The sequence below is a fragment of the Pyrgilauda ruficollis genome, unplaced genomic scaffold (genome assembly GCF_017590135.1).
Source record: "Pyrgilauda ruficollis isolate IOZ18807 unplaced genomic scaffold, ASM1759013v1 scaffold11, whole genome shotgun sequence".
In the NCBI taxonomy this organism is placed as follows: Eukaryota; Metazoa; Chordata; class Aves; order Passeriformes; family Passeridae; genus Pyrgilauda; species Pyrgilauda ruficollis.
Genome location: NW_024509210.1, coordinates 286,604 through 304,076, shown reverse-complemented (window position 1 = coordinate 304,076; position 17,473 = coordinate 286,604). Strand labels below are relative to the sequence as shown.

The window sequence follows — 17,473 nt, the reverse complement described above, 5'->3', positions numbered from 1 at the left end:
GTTGATTGCACCCCTTGGAATATTGTTAATTTGTTAGGAAAGTGTTCTGCTTGGAATCCAGATGTTTGGAAATGGAGAACTCAGAGTTCTGCTTCAGTGGGACTGGTTTTAGGATCTAAGGGCTGTGTCTCCAGGAAGTCAGACTGTGGCTGCAGGGCTAAAACTGCCCTGTTGGACAAGAACTGGCTTTGCTGTGGTTTTGACTATCAGTGTGAATGTGTTCCCTTGGTTCTGCTCCCAGCCTTGCTTGTCCTGGCCAGGTGTCCTGGGGTTTTTCCTTAGGACACATCCATTATGGCCTGAGGAAGCTCTGGGCAGGGAAGGATGTGTTCTCCTGTTCTCCTCACCTCTGTGCTTTCCTCCTGCCTGACAGCCCTGGCAAGCCTCGCTGGGGCTGGGATTTGCTCAGTCCTGAAGCTCAGATCCCAGGAAGGAGAATCTGCTCAGTCCTGAAGCTCAGATCCCAGGAAGGAGAATCTGCTCAGTCCTGAAGCTCAGATCCCAGGAAGGAGAATTTCAGAGCTCCCTTAAGGAGTGGGTGTGATAAGCACTGAGGACATGTGAGCCAAAACCAGGGCCAGTGTACAAGGCTGCTTGGGAAGGTCATTGTGCAAGTGCTCAAGGGAAAGGGCTTTTGTGTAGTTTAGAAGCAGCTCAAGTGATAAGGAGACATAATAATCAACATTTTAAAAAAAATGGCAGGAAGTGACTATTTTCATGTGAGCATAATAGAGATTTACTAAATTAAAAGCACTCTGGCTACTCTTAGCTCCTGGCTGTTGTGAGGTGAAACTAAACGTTTATAGAAATATGAGGCCTAGGTTTTGTTACCAAATGCTCACAGACTTGTGTATGAAAAATCTTTGTTTATCTCCAGTTTATTCCAATTCCACATTCAGTTTTAATCAGATTTCTTACTGATGCTCTTGCAAGTCTGCACTAACAGATTGTTCTAGACCATGTAATGCATTTTCTGGGAAATGAAACAATTTTTCATCTCTATCAATTTTACTTGAAAGTATTGGCTCTAAAAGCTTTAAAACTTTTCCCTTATTTGAAGCTTTGAGCTGATTTAAAATCAGTAATAAAAACATTCTTAGGTTTTATGCTCTCAAAGCAAATGTTTACCTCAGAGTTTGAACACTTTGGGCTGTTGGGCCTGTTTTAATGAAACTTTCCACATTTTTGGGAAAATATTCCAGGATGTTTGGTAAAGAGAAGGCAGCATCAGTCTTGAGTACAGTGATATTAGCAAACTTTAGTCTTTTGATTTAAAGTGCTGTCAGAATGTAATTGCTGTAGTGGTAGATTTTAGAATTCCTAAATTTAGTGGTTCTTTAAAGTTAGAGTATGTTCAAGACACCTCTTGTTAAACATTTTTTGCTCTCCATCCCCAAAAAAGCAGCAGCATGAGACTATTTTTGACATGACCCTCAGGGTGTCTGTGGTGTTTGTTCTTAACAAATGAGAAAAATCTGCATTCTTTGCTTCATTGCTGGACATGGATGTTTGGAGAGCACAGAATCACAGAAGGGTTGGAAGAGTCCTTAGAGGGCTGTTCGAGCCTTCCTGCCATGGCCAAGGACACCTTCCACTGTCCCAGGCTGCTCCAAGCCCCTCCAACCTGGCCTTGGACACATCCAGGGGTAGCCACAGCTTCTCTGGGCACCTGTGCCAGAACCTCACCACCTTCCATGGAAGGATTTCTTCCCAATATCCCCTCTGGCAGTGGGAAGCCATTCCTCCTTGTCCTTGTCACTCCAGGTTTCCTCTCCATGTTTCCTGTAGCCCCTTCAGGCACTGCAGAGCCAAAATTTGGTCACCCCAGAGCTTCTCCTCTCCAGGCTGAAGGATCCCAGTTCCCTCAGCCTTTCCTGGTGGTAGAGGTGCTCCATCCCCTGAGTGCCTGGCAGAGCAGTGCCCTGCTGTGTGTGCCGCTCAGCACTGACTGAGCTGTCCTTTGGGCTGGAGGTGATGGGCAGGAGCCCTTCAGTGATGCTGATCCAAGGTTTTTGACCCTTGTTTTCCCTCTGTTTAGGGAGTGACAATTCCCAGTCAGAGACGCTACGTGTACTACTATAGCTACCTGTTAAAGAATCACCTGGATTACAGACCAGTGGCACTGCTGTTCCACAAGATGATGTTTGAAACAATTCCCATGTTCAGCAGCGGAACTTGCAGTAAGTACCAGCAGCCCTTCACCTCTGCTAGGGACCCTGTTGGCATTTGGGATGGGGTGATGGCACCGAGAGCTGCACATCCTGGAAGAAGTCACATGGAAACACCTCACAGTCCAAAATCTGCTGGCTTTGTGGGCTCTGGCCACTGGGATCTCCCAGGTGTAGGCTGTGAAGCACTCATGACTGTTTTACTACATGCAAGTGTTTTAATGGTTTGAAGATCAGGGATTCCATCTGGAAAAGACCTCTAAGAGTGAGTCCAGCCTGTGCCTAGTCCCCACCTTGTCACCCAAAGCACAGCACTGAGTGCCATATCCACCCCTTCAGGGATGGGGACTTCACCATTTCATGTATATTTGGGTATTTGCTCCTTACTTTTATAAAAAGCCTCCTTTTTTTTTTTTAACACAGCAACTCTTGGTAAACATGAATTGCTGAAAAACATTTGCCTAATGGCATGTTGGCTTCCAGTTCAGCAGCATCATTCTTCCCATGATGTTCAAAAAATAAAACTAAATGAATCAGTTCAACTGGGTAAATACCTAATTAACTTTGGAATAAACTTTTCTTTATGTGGAGGTTTCTAAAGCATTAATACACCTGTAAATGATTAATCTCATCTGCTGATACACTGTGTTAGTGAGGAACAGCAGATTTTGTGAAGTTTTGAAATACAAAAACAAATTCTACTCTGTCCTGTGGGCTGTGTTACAGGGCAGTGACTGCTTGTGTTGCGTGCTTGGTTTTTGTTGGTGGAAAAAATCTGCTGGTTTTGCTTTGGGGATTACAGCAATGTGTAATTAATTCCAGTGCCTCCTGTGGCTTTGATTAAAATTGCCCTGTTAATATTGTTCTGAGACAGTACCTGAGCATGTAACACACACAAGAAACAATGGAGCAGCTTGTCAGGCTGTACAGGAGGAGGGAGGGAGGAGCCTCTGCCAAAATCCCTCTGCCTTAGGGAAGAGGTGTGGAGGTTACAGATTTTTGCAATTACCACTCATTTCATGTTTTGGATGAACTGGGCTGGATTTTTGAGGCTGAACTGCTCAAGTGAGTGCTGACTTGTGTGTCCATGGGGGATGTTGGGGTAGACAACAGATTGCCCAAGCACCTGAGAAGATAAAGTAACTATCAAGCTCAGCAATTGTATGCTGCAATATTTTAAGTTTCTGTGGGGTTCTCAGTGACTTTTCAGAATGCCAAGTCGACAGTGTTGTGTCTTTAGTTGTGTTGTCAGCTTTGCTGGCAGTATTTTACCAACCTGGTAACTTTCAATCTGCCTTCCTTGGTATCACTCTGCTGCTCTAAAGGCACTGACAGGGCAGAGAGCAGCCTCTGGGGCTGAATGAGGACATGACAGAGTTTCACACTCTGAGGGTTCAAGGAGATAAGGGCAGGATGAGAAGGGTGTGTGGAGCCCTCACAGCACCTTCCAGGGTCTGAAGGGTTTACAGGGAAGCTGGAGAGGGACCTGCAACAGGAGCTGTGGTGATAGGACAGGGAGGAATGGCCTGGCATTGCCAGAGGGGAAATTCAGGTGAGATACACAGAAGGAATTGTTCCCTGGCAGGGTGGGCAGGCCCTGGCACAGGGTGCCCAGAGCAGCTGTGGCTGCCCCTGCATCCCTGGCAGTGCCCAAGGCCAGGCTGGACAGGGTTTGGAGCAGCCTGGGACAGTGGGAGGTACCCCTGCCATGGCAGGGGTGGCACTGGATGGGCTTTAAGGTCCCTTCCAACCCAAACCATCCTGGGGATTCTCTGAGCCTGCCAGTCAAGGTTTCACCAGTGGGCCCTTCAGCAGGACAGTGTGGGTGAGTTCAGCAGGGACTTGCACAGCTCTGCAGGGCTGTCTGACCTGACCGTTTCCAAAGCACCTCTTCCTAAACTGGACCAAAATCCCCTTTTCATTTCAGTGTTACCCCTGCAGATTTAATTGGGGAAGTGATGCCATGGCTGGCACTTCTCTGATGATGGTGATTTACAGGACCAGCTTTTAGGCTCTTCTGGTTGGTTTTCAGTATTAATGTTCAGTTTTGTCCTTGTTTTCGCTTGTTTGTGTAAAAGTAGAGTTGCTTTGTGCTGACATGATCAGCCACTCTACAACAGGAAGAAGAGGGGAGAGAGAATAAAACCTCTCACTTTGGTCTGTGCAGTAAGAGAGGAGGGGGAAAATGCAAGGAGCAGTCAAGTAAATTCACGTTTTACAGTCATTATATTAAAAAGAAATAATATTTTAGGAACTCCCTGGTGGCCTGAAAGTACTGCCATGAAGGACAGAAGTCTCCAAGGTTGTTTCCAGTAGCATCTGGCAAAGTTTGATCTCTTGTGGTGTTAAACCCTTAATAGAAATTTAGCTAACTTTGAAAATATCGTAGCTCACGATTTTGTTTCTGCTACCAATGTTGTGCTCTTTTTTCCACTTTGGAGGCTTTTCTCACTAATGACACTCTGGTTTGTCCCACAGATCCTCAGTTTGTGGTGTACCAGCTAAAGGTAAAGATATTCACCTCCCCTTCAGGACCCTCACGACGTGAAGACAAGTACATGTACTTTGAATTCCCTCAACCTTTGCCGGTATGCGGTGATATCAAAGTGGAATTTTTCCACAAACAGAACAAGATGTTGAAAAAGGTTGGTTTCCTTGCTTTTTCTGGAAAATGTTGTCAAGCCAGCCCCTGATGCTGGGGGTTGGGATGTTGGTTATTTTTCAGGGATGTGTAATCATGGCATTTAATTCTTTGATGTCTGGTTTTCCCAAGGAGCCAATCAACCACAAAATGAAAGTTGGATGTTTGGGGAGTTGTGAGATTAAGTACAAAGGTTGGGTAAAAATGATCCTGGCTCTGTATTGCAGTCGTTTGGGTAGTAGTGAGTAATCTAATTGAGGAAGAAACATTCACCTTCTAAAAATAGACTTGCATACTGAGCAAGTTAACTCCAGCTGTTTTCTTCACTAAATTTTCCTGAGGTTTGAGCAGGCACAGAAGATCCTGTCTGTGCTGTTGGCTGATTTGTACCCATCTGTCAAATTTAGCTGAATTTCTGAGATAATTGAGTTCCCACGCACTTTGTACAAGTATCTCTGCAATCTCTTCCACCACCTCTCTGTTCCCAGCTGCAGTGCCTTGACATGAGAGGTTTAGAGAATTCCCTCAGAGCTCAGGATTTTATTAGGGTTTCAGTTATGGAAAAAAAAAAAATTAACCTACTACTTACTTTGAAACCAAAGTCAGCCAGTTCTTAAAGCTGAATCCTTGAGTTTCTTTAGTTCTGGTGCTTGTGGAGCCACTCTGGATCTACCAGAGGCAAAGGTGAGGATGACACTGTGCTGATTAAAGGCTACCTTGGTATTTGCTACTTAAAACTCCTCATCAGTAGTTACTCACTGTTGAATGGAGGTTAGAAAACTTAAAAGCATTCAGTGAGTGAATTCCTAAAAGGAAGAAATGCTCAAGTGGATCAGGAGACAAAGAAGTGGTGAGGTGACATCACTTAGAGCTGTGCACACAGGTTGTACCTGCCAGCTGTGTGTGAACACACATGCACAGTGTTGTGTGGGCTTGCTTGTGTGGACAAGTTTCATTCAGGTGCTGGTGTCTGCAGAAGTTTCTGGACAGTTCCTTAGTGGCCTTGTTTTCCTTCTCTGCCTGTTTGAGGAGATATTTTAGTTGGTCAGTGCAGTTATGTGCAGTACAGAGGCTGTAAAAGCATTTTAAAAGTAGAAATTCTGTTTCAAAGCTGAGATTATTGACATGCAAGCAGCCAGTTCTGCTTCTAAAGGAGCACCCAGGTGAGTCCTGTGGGCTGAACATGAGGGATGCAGGGAGGAGCTGATGCAAAGCCCCAACATTTTTCTACCCTTTCCTGTCTGGACTGTGAGTTTGTTGCTCCTCTGCCATCTCCAGTAACACATGGATTGCAGACAGACCTGATGGGAGGTGCAGTGCTGCCCTGGCCATCCCTGACACACCAGTGTGCAGGTCAGGATCTTGGCTCTGCAGCCCCAGGAACAAACTGCTCTATTTGTTTTACCCCTGGAGAGAGCACTGAGCTGCAGAGACAGTGTCGTGAGAGCCCCTCATGAGCACCCAAGTTCCTGCAGTATGAATTGGGTCCTCAGGAGTGTGTAGGGGTGCAGAACCACAGCAGGAGGATTACTGTGCTGGAGTTTCATTTCAGTGTGTCAGATTGTGGTTTCAATTCTTAAGAATCTTTGTACTTTCGGAGTAGCTGGCTGATTTTTTTTGGTGTTGTTTTCTTTTCCTTTTTGTCTGTTCTTATCAAATACCCAAACTGTCTGGGTTCTGTGGATTACAGATAGTGCAGAGGTGCTCAGTTTCTCAGTATTTTTGTCCTGGCAGAGCCAAAGAAATGGTGAAGGTGGTTCTTTTCACATCTGCAAACTTTTCTGAGATGGAAACTGCCCTTTCATCACCTAGTTTAAAAACACCTTGATAATCTCTCTGAAATATCTGTTGAATCAAGTGTCTTATTGGCTCAGCTTTCAGTATGAATGGAGGACAGAGGAAAATAGTGTGAGATGTTCCACAGCTGTGGTAAGATCCTCTCTTAGCTCTGCTGCAAACTCAGGAGCTGATCCTTCCACATGGTCCTTGCACAGGTTGTTGCATAAAGTGAATAAGGTGAGAGCAGGGCAAAGGGGAGCATTGGTGCCAGAAGAACTTACCTTGGCTCAAACTGAGCACATTTCTCTGTCCACATGTGGAGCAGCTGGTCCTGTTCCTTTGCTGCATCAACTACCTACACAACTTTTACCCAAAACTGAAGGCCCTCCACTGGGGAGACTGGTATTTTAAAGATCCCTTTATGCAATGATCACCTAATTAATGAGGAGCAGCATAATTAGGAGTATCAGCATCTTACCTTTCAGAGATTCTGCTTTATTAACCAGGTTTATGAAAAGTGGAATTATAAGTCTGTTGTCAGTGGTTCTTGTTCTTCCCAGGTTTTCTGTTAGCAGATTACAGGTAGCTAAAGAAGTCTTTAAGACCTCACATATTGACCAGTCTGAATTTTAACTTTAGCATGATAACAAACCTAATAATATCAACTAAAAATGTAATTCCTGATCCATTCTGAGCCTCAGGCTCAGAATTCTGAGTCTCATCTCTGGAGATGAAGAAAACTTCTTTGCCCTGGCTCTGGTTTGGTGATCTCAGCTGAAATGCCCCAGATTCCCTCACCTGTATTTGCTTCCAAATTTCCCAGTCCTTTGAAGGACAACATTATCTGCAGAGCTCTCTGTAGGGAGGGCCCTCCTCAATTTTGGATAAAATTATTATCCATAAACCAGACCAAACCTGAATGATAAAATTACTTCAAACACCTAACCCTGCAGAATCAGTGTGAGATTTAAAGCAGCCACATGTCCTTTCTTTTAATGGCAAAAGTTAATTTAGGCAAATTCAGTGGCTTTTGGGAGCTGACATCAGCCACAGGAGTATTGGTGCCACTGGGGTATTGGTACAGGGCTGACAGCCTTGGAAAAGTTTCATCCCTTCCATAGTTTCTGCCACCTAGCATCAGTTATGAAGTCCCCAGCTCTTGGTCTTTTCTTGTCTAATCAAGTTGTTTACTTTATCCTCAGACTATTTCTTCAGTGAGCTGTAGCTACTTCCTTTCAAGAATGAAATGCATGCCCACATGAGAACAAAATGGCTTGAGGCTCACGTGCTGTGACTGTGGATGAATTTCTGATGGGTTGAAGTTTGTAATTTGGGGAATGTTTTATTGAATATGGCTTTTTCTTGTAGCTTGACTGTTCTTCCATCTCAGACTGCTGCTGTAGTTTTGCTGTTTTTTTTTTTTTTTTGTAGTTTTTCCTCTAGTTTTGCTTCCATGGATCTCTGCAAAGCCTTTTTCTTCCAGTTATTGATGTTGACATGATAATCTAAAAGTATTTCAGAGTATCCTTAGATCACTCGGTTCAATGGGAGCCTGTTTAAAAATAATACAGAAATCTCCTCATCTTCCTGCCTCCAGAGCCTGGGGCTGAAGGAGACCTTTTTTTGGGAGTCCTCCCAGTACAAATGAGAGGGAAATGTTGATGTGGGTTTAATTTGTGAGAGTCAGTGGTGTTTTATGCCCGGACTCCAGCGTAGGAGGGCTGACAGCATTGTTTGAGCAGTTGCATTTCATCTCTCAAGCCTAGAGATAAGTTCTGCTGCAGAGTTCAACAAGACTTTGGGCAGTTGCTGTTAAGCAAACGCTGAGGAATGAACTCTGAAAATGTCAGAAGACTCAGTGTTGATCTGCAAATGGTACAGGAAGTTCCATCAGGCAGGCCTAGGGAACAGGCTGAACCAAGATCCTCATTCTTGGAGAGCATCTCCAGACCCTCAGCGGGTGCTGCAGAGTGACTCTGAGTGCCTGGGGATCTCTCTGCAAAAGTTAAGCTCTCAGGAGGGCATGGGAACTCCTGATTGATGCCTTAAATCTTGGATTTGGATCCCAATCTGCAGCTAGAGACCAGCTCTAGAGTGGAGAATGTTTTTCTGTCAGTCTGAGACACTGCACGAGGTGGGGACAAGCACTGTGTGTCAGAATTGTGGGATTAAATCAGCCTCTGTCTCATCTGATACTGCACTGGAGATTTATGGCACAGATTTGGTTATGGGAAGAAGTACATCTGTGGTTTGTTTTATTTTTTTTTTAAGACAGATGTCTGTGATGTAACTGGAAGTGAAGCAAAACACATTGAAAAACAGTCTCTAATACTTTTTTTTTTTTTTCCAGAAGTCTGTTCATTAACTTGTGTTATGTGAGCACTTGGTCTGCTATTTTGATTTGCTATATAAAGCCTGAGTTCAGTTCATGCCTTGATTTTTAAAATTCCTATCTTTGGCCCATATTACATCATCTTTCTTTCTTGTCTCCCATGAAATATCTTGGGTTCTGATGCTTCAGCTGAATCCTCACTTGAATAATGGATTTGCTCTTCTGTGAAAAACAGTGACACAGTTATCAGCCTTAAGAGCTAATTCCAAAAAACATGGCCAAGTCTTCCCTCAATTTGAGTGGCCATGCCATGTTCCAAGACCCATGAACTCAGTTTATTAGGCTAATTAAGTTGTGTAGTGGGAAGGAAAATAACTTGATGCTTTAAAAAGCTGGAGGGAGATAAAAGGAGAAATGATCAGCTCAGCTGAGTTGCAATGTTTAGTTTGAGTCCCTGAAGGCCTCTCCAAATTTGTCCCAAGGAACACAGATTAAAAGCTGTCTGGGGAGAGGTTTGTTGTCTGTCAGTCCCTGTCAGTGAAGCTGAGTCCCCCCAGCCTTTGAAATGCCAACTAAATCCCCCCTGGTCCTGCACTCATGGAGCTGAAGGTGAGGCACAGCAAAACTCTGCCTTGTGCTTCTGCTGGCATTGATTCCCATCCAGGGGCCTCTTTTCCTCTGGCACTGGGGACCAGCACCAGAGGGGGTTTCAGCAGGAAAGCTGCTGCTTGGCTCTGTTTTGACCTGAGCAGGTCCTTTGCTTTGAGCAGGAGTAAACCTCTCACCTCCTTGGAGTTCTTTCTGAGAGACTCACTGTGTGTGGGTGAGGAGGAGCCTGGGTTGGGCTACCCTGAGCTTGTCTCCACAGGGATTTGTCTGCTGCCTCTTCCTCTGGGGCAGACACATCAGCAGAGTGAACCCAGGATATTTATCCTCAACTTCCAGACCCAGGCAGGGCATTTTTGAGGCTTTTCTTGGGGAAAGAGGAGGGTGTGAAATGTATAAGCAGGGCCTGGCAAGAACCTGCTAACTGCTGCCTCCCCTGGGTGGGCTCCAGCAAGGCTTCTCCAGAGATGGGATGGCTTGAAGGGACTCAGTGGCAGTGGGACACATCTCTTAGACTCCCCAGACAACTCCTTTGCTAGATGAACTTGGTTCCCAAAGTGCTGGAGAGAGGCACGTGGTGGAGTGGGGAACTCAACTACCAGAAGTATTCCTGGCTGGATTTTTAATTTCTGTGCTGGGGTCTCTCAGGTACTTAGAAAAATGCAGACAAGCTGGAAGTGGTTTTGTAGGCTTTACATAAAATACTGAAAATCAGTCTGCTGACCTTTGGCAGAGAGGGACACTTGTGAATTCCCAGTATCCTGTTTAAATAAATTTTTGAGGAGGATGAGTGTGAGTTAAGTAATCCAGCTCTTCCCTGCCCTCTTTCATTGGCTCAGGAAAATGCTGTGGTATTTTGCTGGTGCCAAACTGCCTTCAGCAGGAGGCCTGCTCGTGTCACACACGCTGGAACCACTTCTGTTCCACCTCTGATTTCCCCCCTGCTTCCTTACCAGCAGAGATGAATAGGAAGATAGGGCAGGACGTGGATTTTCCAGTAAGAAATTGGAATTAGAGCTCCTTGGTAAACCAAAATATGTAAGCTAGCTCAGAAGGAGTGAGTTTGTGTTCTGGTGCTGTGTAATACCAAGGAATGTTAGGTTCTGCAATGGCTTCCTTTCCCTGCAGCTTTAGCAGCAATACTGACCATTGTGGGAGGATCTGGCTGTTTGCATCTTGGATCTTGAGCCTGAAAAGGCACATCAAAGTCCAAGAGAAGATTTGGTGTATAAAGAGCAAGTGGATGTAGCTCAGTGTCAGAGGGAGAGGGGTTTGCTGTGCCATCAGGACTGAGCTGACCTTGGAAGCAGCAGCTCTGGGCTGGCAGAAAGCTGGCTCTCCTTCAGAGAGCCTTCAGGATCTCTGGTACAGGGGTGTCCTGCCCCTTGGTGCAGCAGGGGCTGTGGCAGACTGGGGAATCAGACTGCTGAAGTTCTGCTTGAGCTGAACATCCTTCAGCTGCCACTGCCTTGGCTTCTCCCTAAAAACTTCCTGCTGGACAGCAGGCACTGGCTCTGCCTTCCTCTCAGTGCTGCTCAGCAAAGCTCTGACTGCAAGGAAGCACCTCAGCAAAGCCCGTGAATCCTTTATGATTTGTGGTTTTGCTCAATTGTAGCTATTTCTGTATAAAAATAAGAAAAGCTTTCTGTTACAGGGGAGATTCAATATTACTCACCTCAGCTGGCTCACACAGATTGTCTGTTTGGTTTGGGGATTGCTTGGCAAGGTGTGAGCAAAAAAAAAGTATTTATGCCTTGTGATTGCAAGTTTTAGTTTATTGAATTTATTATCATCTGCTTTTATTGAAGGTATGATAGTTTTAAGCCCTGCTCTTTATGAGTGACTTCTAAAAGCTTAATTGGTTAAAATTGAGCTTGATGAATGCAGATTTTTGTGTGTTGTCCAGGAGATGTGGTAAAAACATCTTTGCATGCAATGTAACAAATGACATAGTGTTGTCCTACCAAGTTTTGCCTGATATTACAAATCTGTTTTTGACCAGATGCTGATAGCAGTCTAATTAACGTGCCATTAGTGAATACTAAAGCAAGCTTGTTTTCTGTGTTCTTCCTCCCCCAGGACAAAATGTTTCACTTTTGGGTAAATACATTCTTCATAGGACTGGATGAAAATTCAGACAAAGTAGAAAATGGAAGTCTAGTTGCAGATCAGGAACTTGATGGTATTTTCAGTACAGAGCGCTCAGATAATGATAAGGAATATTTAATCCTTACATTAACAAAAAACGATCTAGACAAAGCAAACAAAGACAAAGCCAACAGATATTTCTCTCCAAACTTCAAGGTCAGTATATTTTATGTGTGAACAAAGCTGAAAAGCTGCATGATTTGTTTGTCTTGCCTTTGGAGGGACCACGTGAAATCGCTGTGTAGAAGCTGAGTTTATGTGCTGGTGTTGCCATCACTTAGCAAAGCTTTGAGCTTTGTGCTTTTATTTGCTTTTTGGGGAGCTGATGCATGTTGAGAGGCTGGGATTGAGGTCTTCAGGTTGTTCCAGGTGTTGATCAAAGCCATCAGAGGTTGGGACAGCTGGTGACCAGGTGCCATCTTCCCTGCCTGCGTTGTGGGCTGGGCACACTGAGCTCCTGAGCTGGTTTGTAGCTGTGCCTGTTCCATGGGAAGCAGAGGGAGCCACAAGGATGATTTGGGATCTGGAGCATCCCTCTGATGAGGAGAGGAGCCGGGCCTGATCAGTCTGGAGATGGGAAGGCTGCAGGGGGATCCCATCAATCCACACAGACATCTCCAGGGGCTGGCACAGGAGGTGCCAGGCTCTGCTCTGTCACTGTTCCAGTGACAGGATGAGAAGCAAAGGCCATAAACTGAAACACAAGTTCCACCTCAACATGAGGAAGAACTTCTTTCCATGAGTGTGGCAGAGCCCTGGATCAGCTGCCTGGGGCGGGTGTGGAGTCTCCCTCTCTGGATTCATCCCAAGCTCACCTGGAAGTGCTTCTGTGCCTGGGCAGGGGCTTGGACTGGATCATCTCCAGAGGTCTCTCCAAGGCCAGCTTTCCTGTGATTCTGGGAATACCTTACCCTGGCACTTTAGCTTTGGGGAGTATGAGCCATTGGCATCAGTGTTTTAAACATGCAAAAGGCATTTGTAAGAATTCCAGCATTTTCTGATTTCCTCATAAAAGATCAGCCAGAGCTCATGTGAAGGTAATGGTCATAGCTGCTTGGAGTATTGCTTGGATCAGACTTCCCACACAAGAGTCACCCCTTAGAGAGTGTTTTGTTCATTCCTTGCACTCTTGCTGCAATCTCCTGGTGCTCTGGGAGTTGGGGAATGCAGGAGGATGTGCTGGGATGTCCTGCTGCTGCAGCTCAGGAGCACCTGAGCACTCAGCTGGGCACAATTCCTGCAGCTGGGGTGGAAAATCCTGCTGCTTTGCCAGGGGTGGTATTGAGAGGCTGGCAAACCTCTCTCTGGGGAGAGGAGCACGGGTGTGACTCAGGGTAGCCAGGACTGTGCTGTTAAAAATGGCTTTGTTGCCTGTGCTCGGTTGAAGTCCAGGTTCCCTTTTTAAATGTTGTTTTTTCCTTCCCCAGGTGAAGCTATTTTTCACAAAAACAGTAGAAGAGCCATCAAATCCAGAGGCTAGCAGTTCAACTTCTGTAACACCAGATGTTAGTGACAATGAACCTGATCATTATAGATACTCTGACACCACTGACTCTGATCCAGAGAATGAACCTTTTGATGAAGATCAGCATACGCAGATTACAAAAGTCTGAATATTTTTTTTATCAGAGATAAAAAAGAACCATACAAAAAAAAACAAACCATGAAGACAGACAAACTTGAATAAACTGAAAAAAAAAAGGACCTTTCTAAATGGCAAAAGGACATAGTGTGAGATTACCAGTTATAGGAACAATTCTTTCCTGACCAATCTCGTTTTGCCCTACAAATCTACAGGGTTTGACACTTGTCCAGTCGGGGGGGTAAAAGAAAGGTTACGTAGCTCTTATGTATATACCTTTTTGTGTCAAAGGACATTAAAACTTCAATTAGGAACTATAAACATGGCACTTTCCCATTTTATTCCAGTTTTATAAAAGTGGAGACAGACCTAATGTGTATGCGTAGGAATTTTTCCTTTTGTGTTCTGTCACCAAACGAAGTTTCAAAAACCGAAAAGAAAAAAAAAAATATTTACAGGTTCACATCCTGCCCCTTTTTTTTGCACTTGTGTGGCAACAGAAAAGTCTGCAGTTGGCTAAGAGATGTTTCTAGAAGGTTTTTCCTACATTCTAATGCATGTTTTTTGGATGGGGGCTGGAAGGTGATGCTCGGAAAGGAGCGTGGCCTGTGTACCATAGCCGGCTGTTCCATGCACCTTTCCTCAGCATGCTGCCCTAATTCATCCGGGACAATGGGTGAGGAGTCGCCGCTGTCACTGCTTGTTGTTTGTGCATTTTTCATTTTTTTTAAGTGTAATGGTGCTAGAAAAGGCAGCTAGAGGGAGTGATTCTGTCTAGGGGTACAGGAATGAACCTTCACGACACCCACGAGACCCACGCTATGAAGGGAGACAAGGAATTGGGGTCACGAAAAACAAAAAGAAAATAAACAAAAGGAAACACAGCAACAATGACTTAACCATACAAATGTGGAGGCTATCAACTAAAGTAAGAGCTTGAAACAAATGGTTACAAAATTTGACAATGATTTATTGGGATTTTTTTCTGAATTGTAATGGCTGCTCCATCTCCTGTGTAATCAAGGCCAGTGCTAAAAGTCAGATGCTCTTAGTGCAAAAACATCAGTCAACATCTTACATTTATATTAGTAGTTTTTCAATCATATTCCTGCTGTGAATACTTCATGTGCTGCCTTGCAAGCTTTTTTTTTTCCCCCTCATGAATATAAAAAGATTTTGTAATGGTGCACAGGAAATGTCATTGGAGATTCTCCAGGTTAGTGTTTGTTTGGAAGATTTCTGATGCATTTATTCAATCAAACCTCTGTCAGCCGTTCCACCCCTTTGACCTTACACATTCTATTACAATGAGTTTTGCAGTTTTGCACACTTTCTTTTAAAAAAAAAAAAGTCATTAACTGTTAGGGAATTTTACTTGAATACTCATTACCTGCAATGTTTAAAAAACGGACAGTACACACCAGAGACAGGAAACAAGTGTTGCAGTAAATTCTCAACGCTGTAAATGAAGATTAAAAAGCAGAACTTGTCCCAAATACATTACTATCAAAACCAACCCTTCAAACCACCCAACAAATTGTTTTTCTAAACCAAGTGGCAGCGTTGGATTGATTATTTGTTCCTAGGGTAGGGCTCAGAGTTGGCTTCTGGTGGGCGATTGTCGTGCCCAGCCCGAGGTGGCTGCAGAGTCCAGCTGCTGGCACATCCAGGTGTGAAGTCACAGGCCCCTCTAGGGGGGCCACGAACAGCTGACCCCAAACTGATGCTTTTTTTAGGGTGCAGTACACACATCCCCCCCGCTTAATTAACTTCTTGGTGCTGACATGGAAGTTCATGAGCTGTGTTCTCAGCCAGAATTACGAATGGGATCTGTCAGAGCCCTGCACAGCAGCATTAATGGTTGGAATTGGAACCACACAAGGCAGGACTTCCACTAATTACAGTTGGTAAACCAAGGTGTAAAGGGCTTTTAAAGAATTTTTTTTTTCTTACCTGGTTTCTGTTGGTCAATTCTGCTCCTCAGATTCATGATTCTAACTTCTAACAAAGCTGGTAATACGTTCTGACTTACAGGTTTAATTGGACTTTAATGGATCAAGGTTCAGTGCTCCTTGTGACGAGCAGGAGGTGGTTTTCCCTTGGGAACAGGAATTTTAACTCTTCCCTTTCCAATCGTGTTTTCACCCTGTCTGGTTGATAACAGTTGAAAGTTGTGTTGTGCTCAATAAAGCAAACTGCTCCTGCTTGGATAGCATTGGGATCTTGGCAGTGCTGCGTGTCCCTCTGTGGATAATCAGGATTGGATGGTGCAGCTCCAGCCGGTGACGCCGGATCGGGAATCAGGACGCAAGGATGGGCTTTTGCACTGTTATTTTTCCTTTGGAATGTGAAGGTTGGAATGAGGGTTTTGATTTTGTTTTAATTTTTTTTTTTTTTAATGTTTCGACGTCTTTGAGAAGCCTTGCTTACATTTTATGGTGTAGTCATTGGAAATGGAAAAATGGCATTATATATATATATATTATATATATAAATATATATTATACATACTCTCCTATACTTTATTTCAGTTACCACCCCCATAGAAGTTGACAAGAATTGCTATGACTGAAAGGTTTTTGAGTCCTTATTAAAACTTTATTTATGACAGTATTCATAATTAGCTTGAGCTGCATTCTGTAGGTAATCTTTCCTTGAGTTTCCAGACTGTACGCTTCAGCCTGTTGGGATGTGCAAGAGCTTACATGTCTGAAACTACTTGAAGGCATCACTTTGGTAAGAGCTTAACTGCAAGGCCCTGAAGCATCCCCTGGGCTTGGGCAGCCCCAGTGGAAATCTTTGCCACAGCTCCTCCAGGGCAGCTGTGCAAATCAGCCTCCAGATTACTCCCCGGGCCACACATTGTAAACTGAAGTGGAGTTTACATGCAGCATCAAAATTAGCTTTCCAAATTAAAAAAAAAACAAAATAAAACCACCTTCAAATAATGCAAAAAGAGGATGCTGGTGTGCAAGTTCCATGTTTAGTCCTAGCAGATGTGTGCAATATGTTAACGATGCCTGTGGTTGCCACGAAGTGCCTCGTTTACCTTCTCAATACTGTTGGAAAGTGTCGTGCATGCAGATGGATGGGGTGGGACTGTGCACTAAAAGGGGCTCCAACTGCAGCGTTTTGGCAGAGCTGCCTTTCTCTGCCACTTCAAATTTCCAGTCTGTTTTCATATAGCATATATATATATAGATACTAAAAGAAAAAAAAAAAATCAGTCTGTTAAGCAGCCTTACTCTGATTCAGCCTCTTCAAATACTATTGTGCTGTGCAACAGTGGCTCTGTGTGTAACTGAGAATACACAAAAACCAAGTATGACATGTACAGGATAATGCCTCATACAAATCAGATGTCCGTTTGTTATTGTGTTTAACAACCCTTTATCTCTTAGTGTTAAAACTCCACTTAAAACTGATTAAAGTCTCATTCTTGTCACTGTGTGGGTGTTTTATTGCAGTGTTCTGAGCTTGGCAAACAGCTGAGACGTGCTTGTAAAGCTGTGGAATTTGGAGCGTGCCGCTTGGAGCCAAGGGTGCTCCTTGTGCATGCAGGGATTGGAAGGGAGCTGCAGCTCCAAAGGCTGCTGTGTTCCAGAGGTTTGACCAGTGCAGCAGTGGAGGTCCAGATGTGTGCAGGGATATCAAGCCCTCTCTTTGGTGTCCTGGTGAGGGGCAGAGGCACCTCCTCAGGCATCAAACCGCACAGGCAGGTGCCTGGCCCCAGCGCCTGAGGAGCTGCAGGAAAGATGCAGACTAATGACAAGGAAAAGGGAAATGGTTTCCCACTGCCAGTGGGATACTGGGAAGAAATCCTTCCCTGGCAGGGTGGGCAGGCCCTGGCACAGGGTGCCCAGAGCCCTGGATCCCTGGCAGTGCCCAAGGCCAGGCTGGACTTTGAACTTTGGAGCAGCCTGGGACAGTGGAAGGTGTTCCTGCCATGGCACCGGATGGGCTTTGAGGTCCCTGCCACCCAAGCCATTCTGGGCTTCTCTATTTAGTCTCCAACAGAACTGATTTCAAAATTCACCCTGTAAATAAGGAAACGTTATCTGCTGCATAATGAGACCTCAGTCCCACCTGAGAATCCTTTTCCTGAAGTAGCTTTACACTGACAAGGAGATGCATTTTTCCCTATAGAATCATAGCATTGTTGAGGTTGGAAAGGCTCTTTGAGATCACCAAGTCCACTCTCAGGACAGGTCAAGTAG

The 17,473-nt window shown here is 44.6% G+C and overlaps 1 protein-coding gene across 1 annotated transcript in view; it reads left to right on the top strand.

Moving 5' to 3' along the window:
• The window catches only part of PTEN (phosphatase and tensin homolog), a 48,599-nt gene extending 31,898 nt beyond the window's left edge, over positions 1–16,701 (top strand). Inside the window, exons 6-9 of the mRNA XM_041473086.1 lie at positions 2,039–2,180; positions 4,647–4,813; positions 11,606–11,830; positions 13,102–16,701. Of these exons, the coding sequence (XP_041329020.1) occupies positions 2,039–2,180; positions 4,647–4,813; positions 11,606–11,830; positions 13,102–13,287 (720 nt within the window). The 3' untranslated portion in view covers positions 13,288–16,701. The remainder of the gene's footprint in view (positions 1–2,038; positions 2,181–4,646; positions 4,814–11,605; positions 11,831–13,101) is intronic.
• The last annotated feature ends 772 nt before the right edge of the window (positions 16,702–17,473 follow it).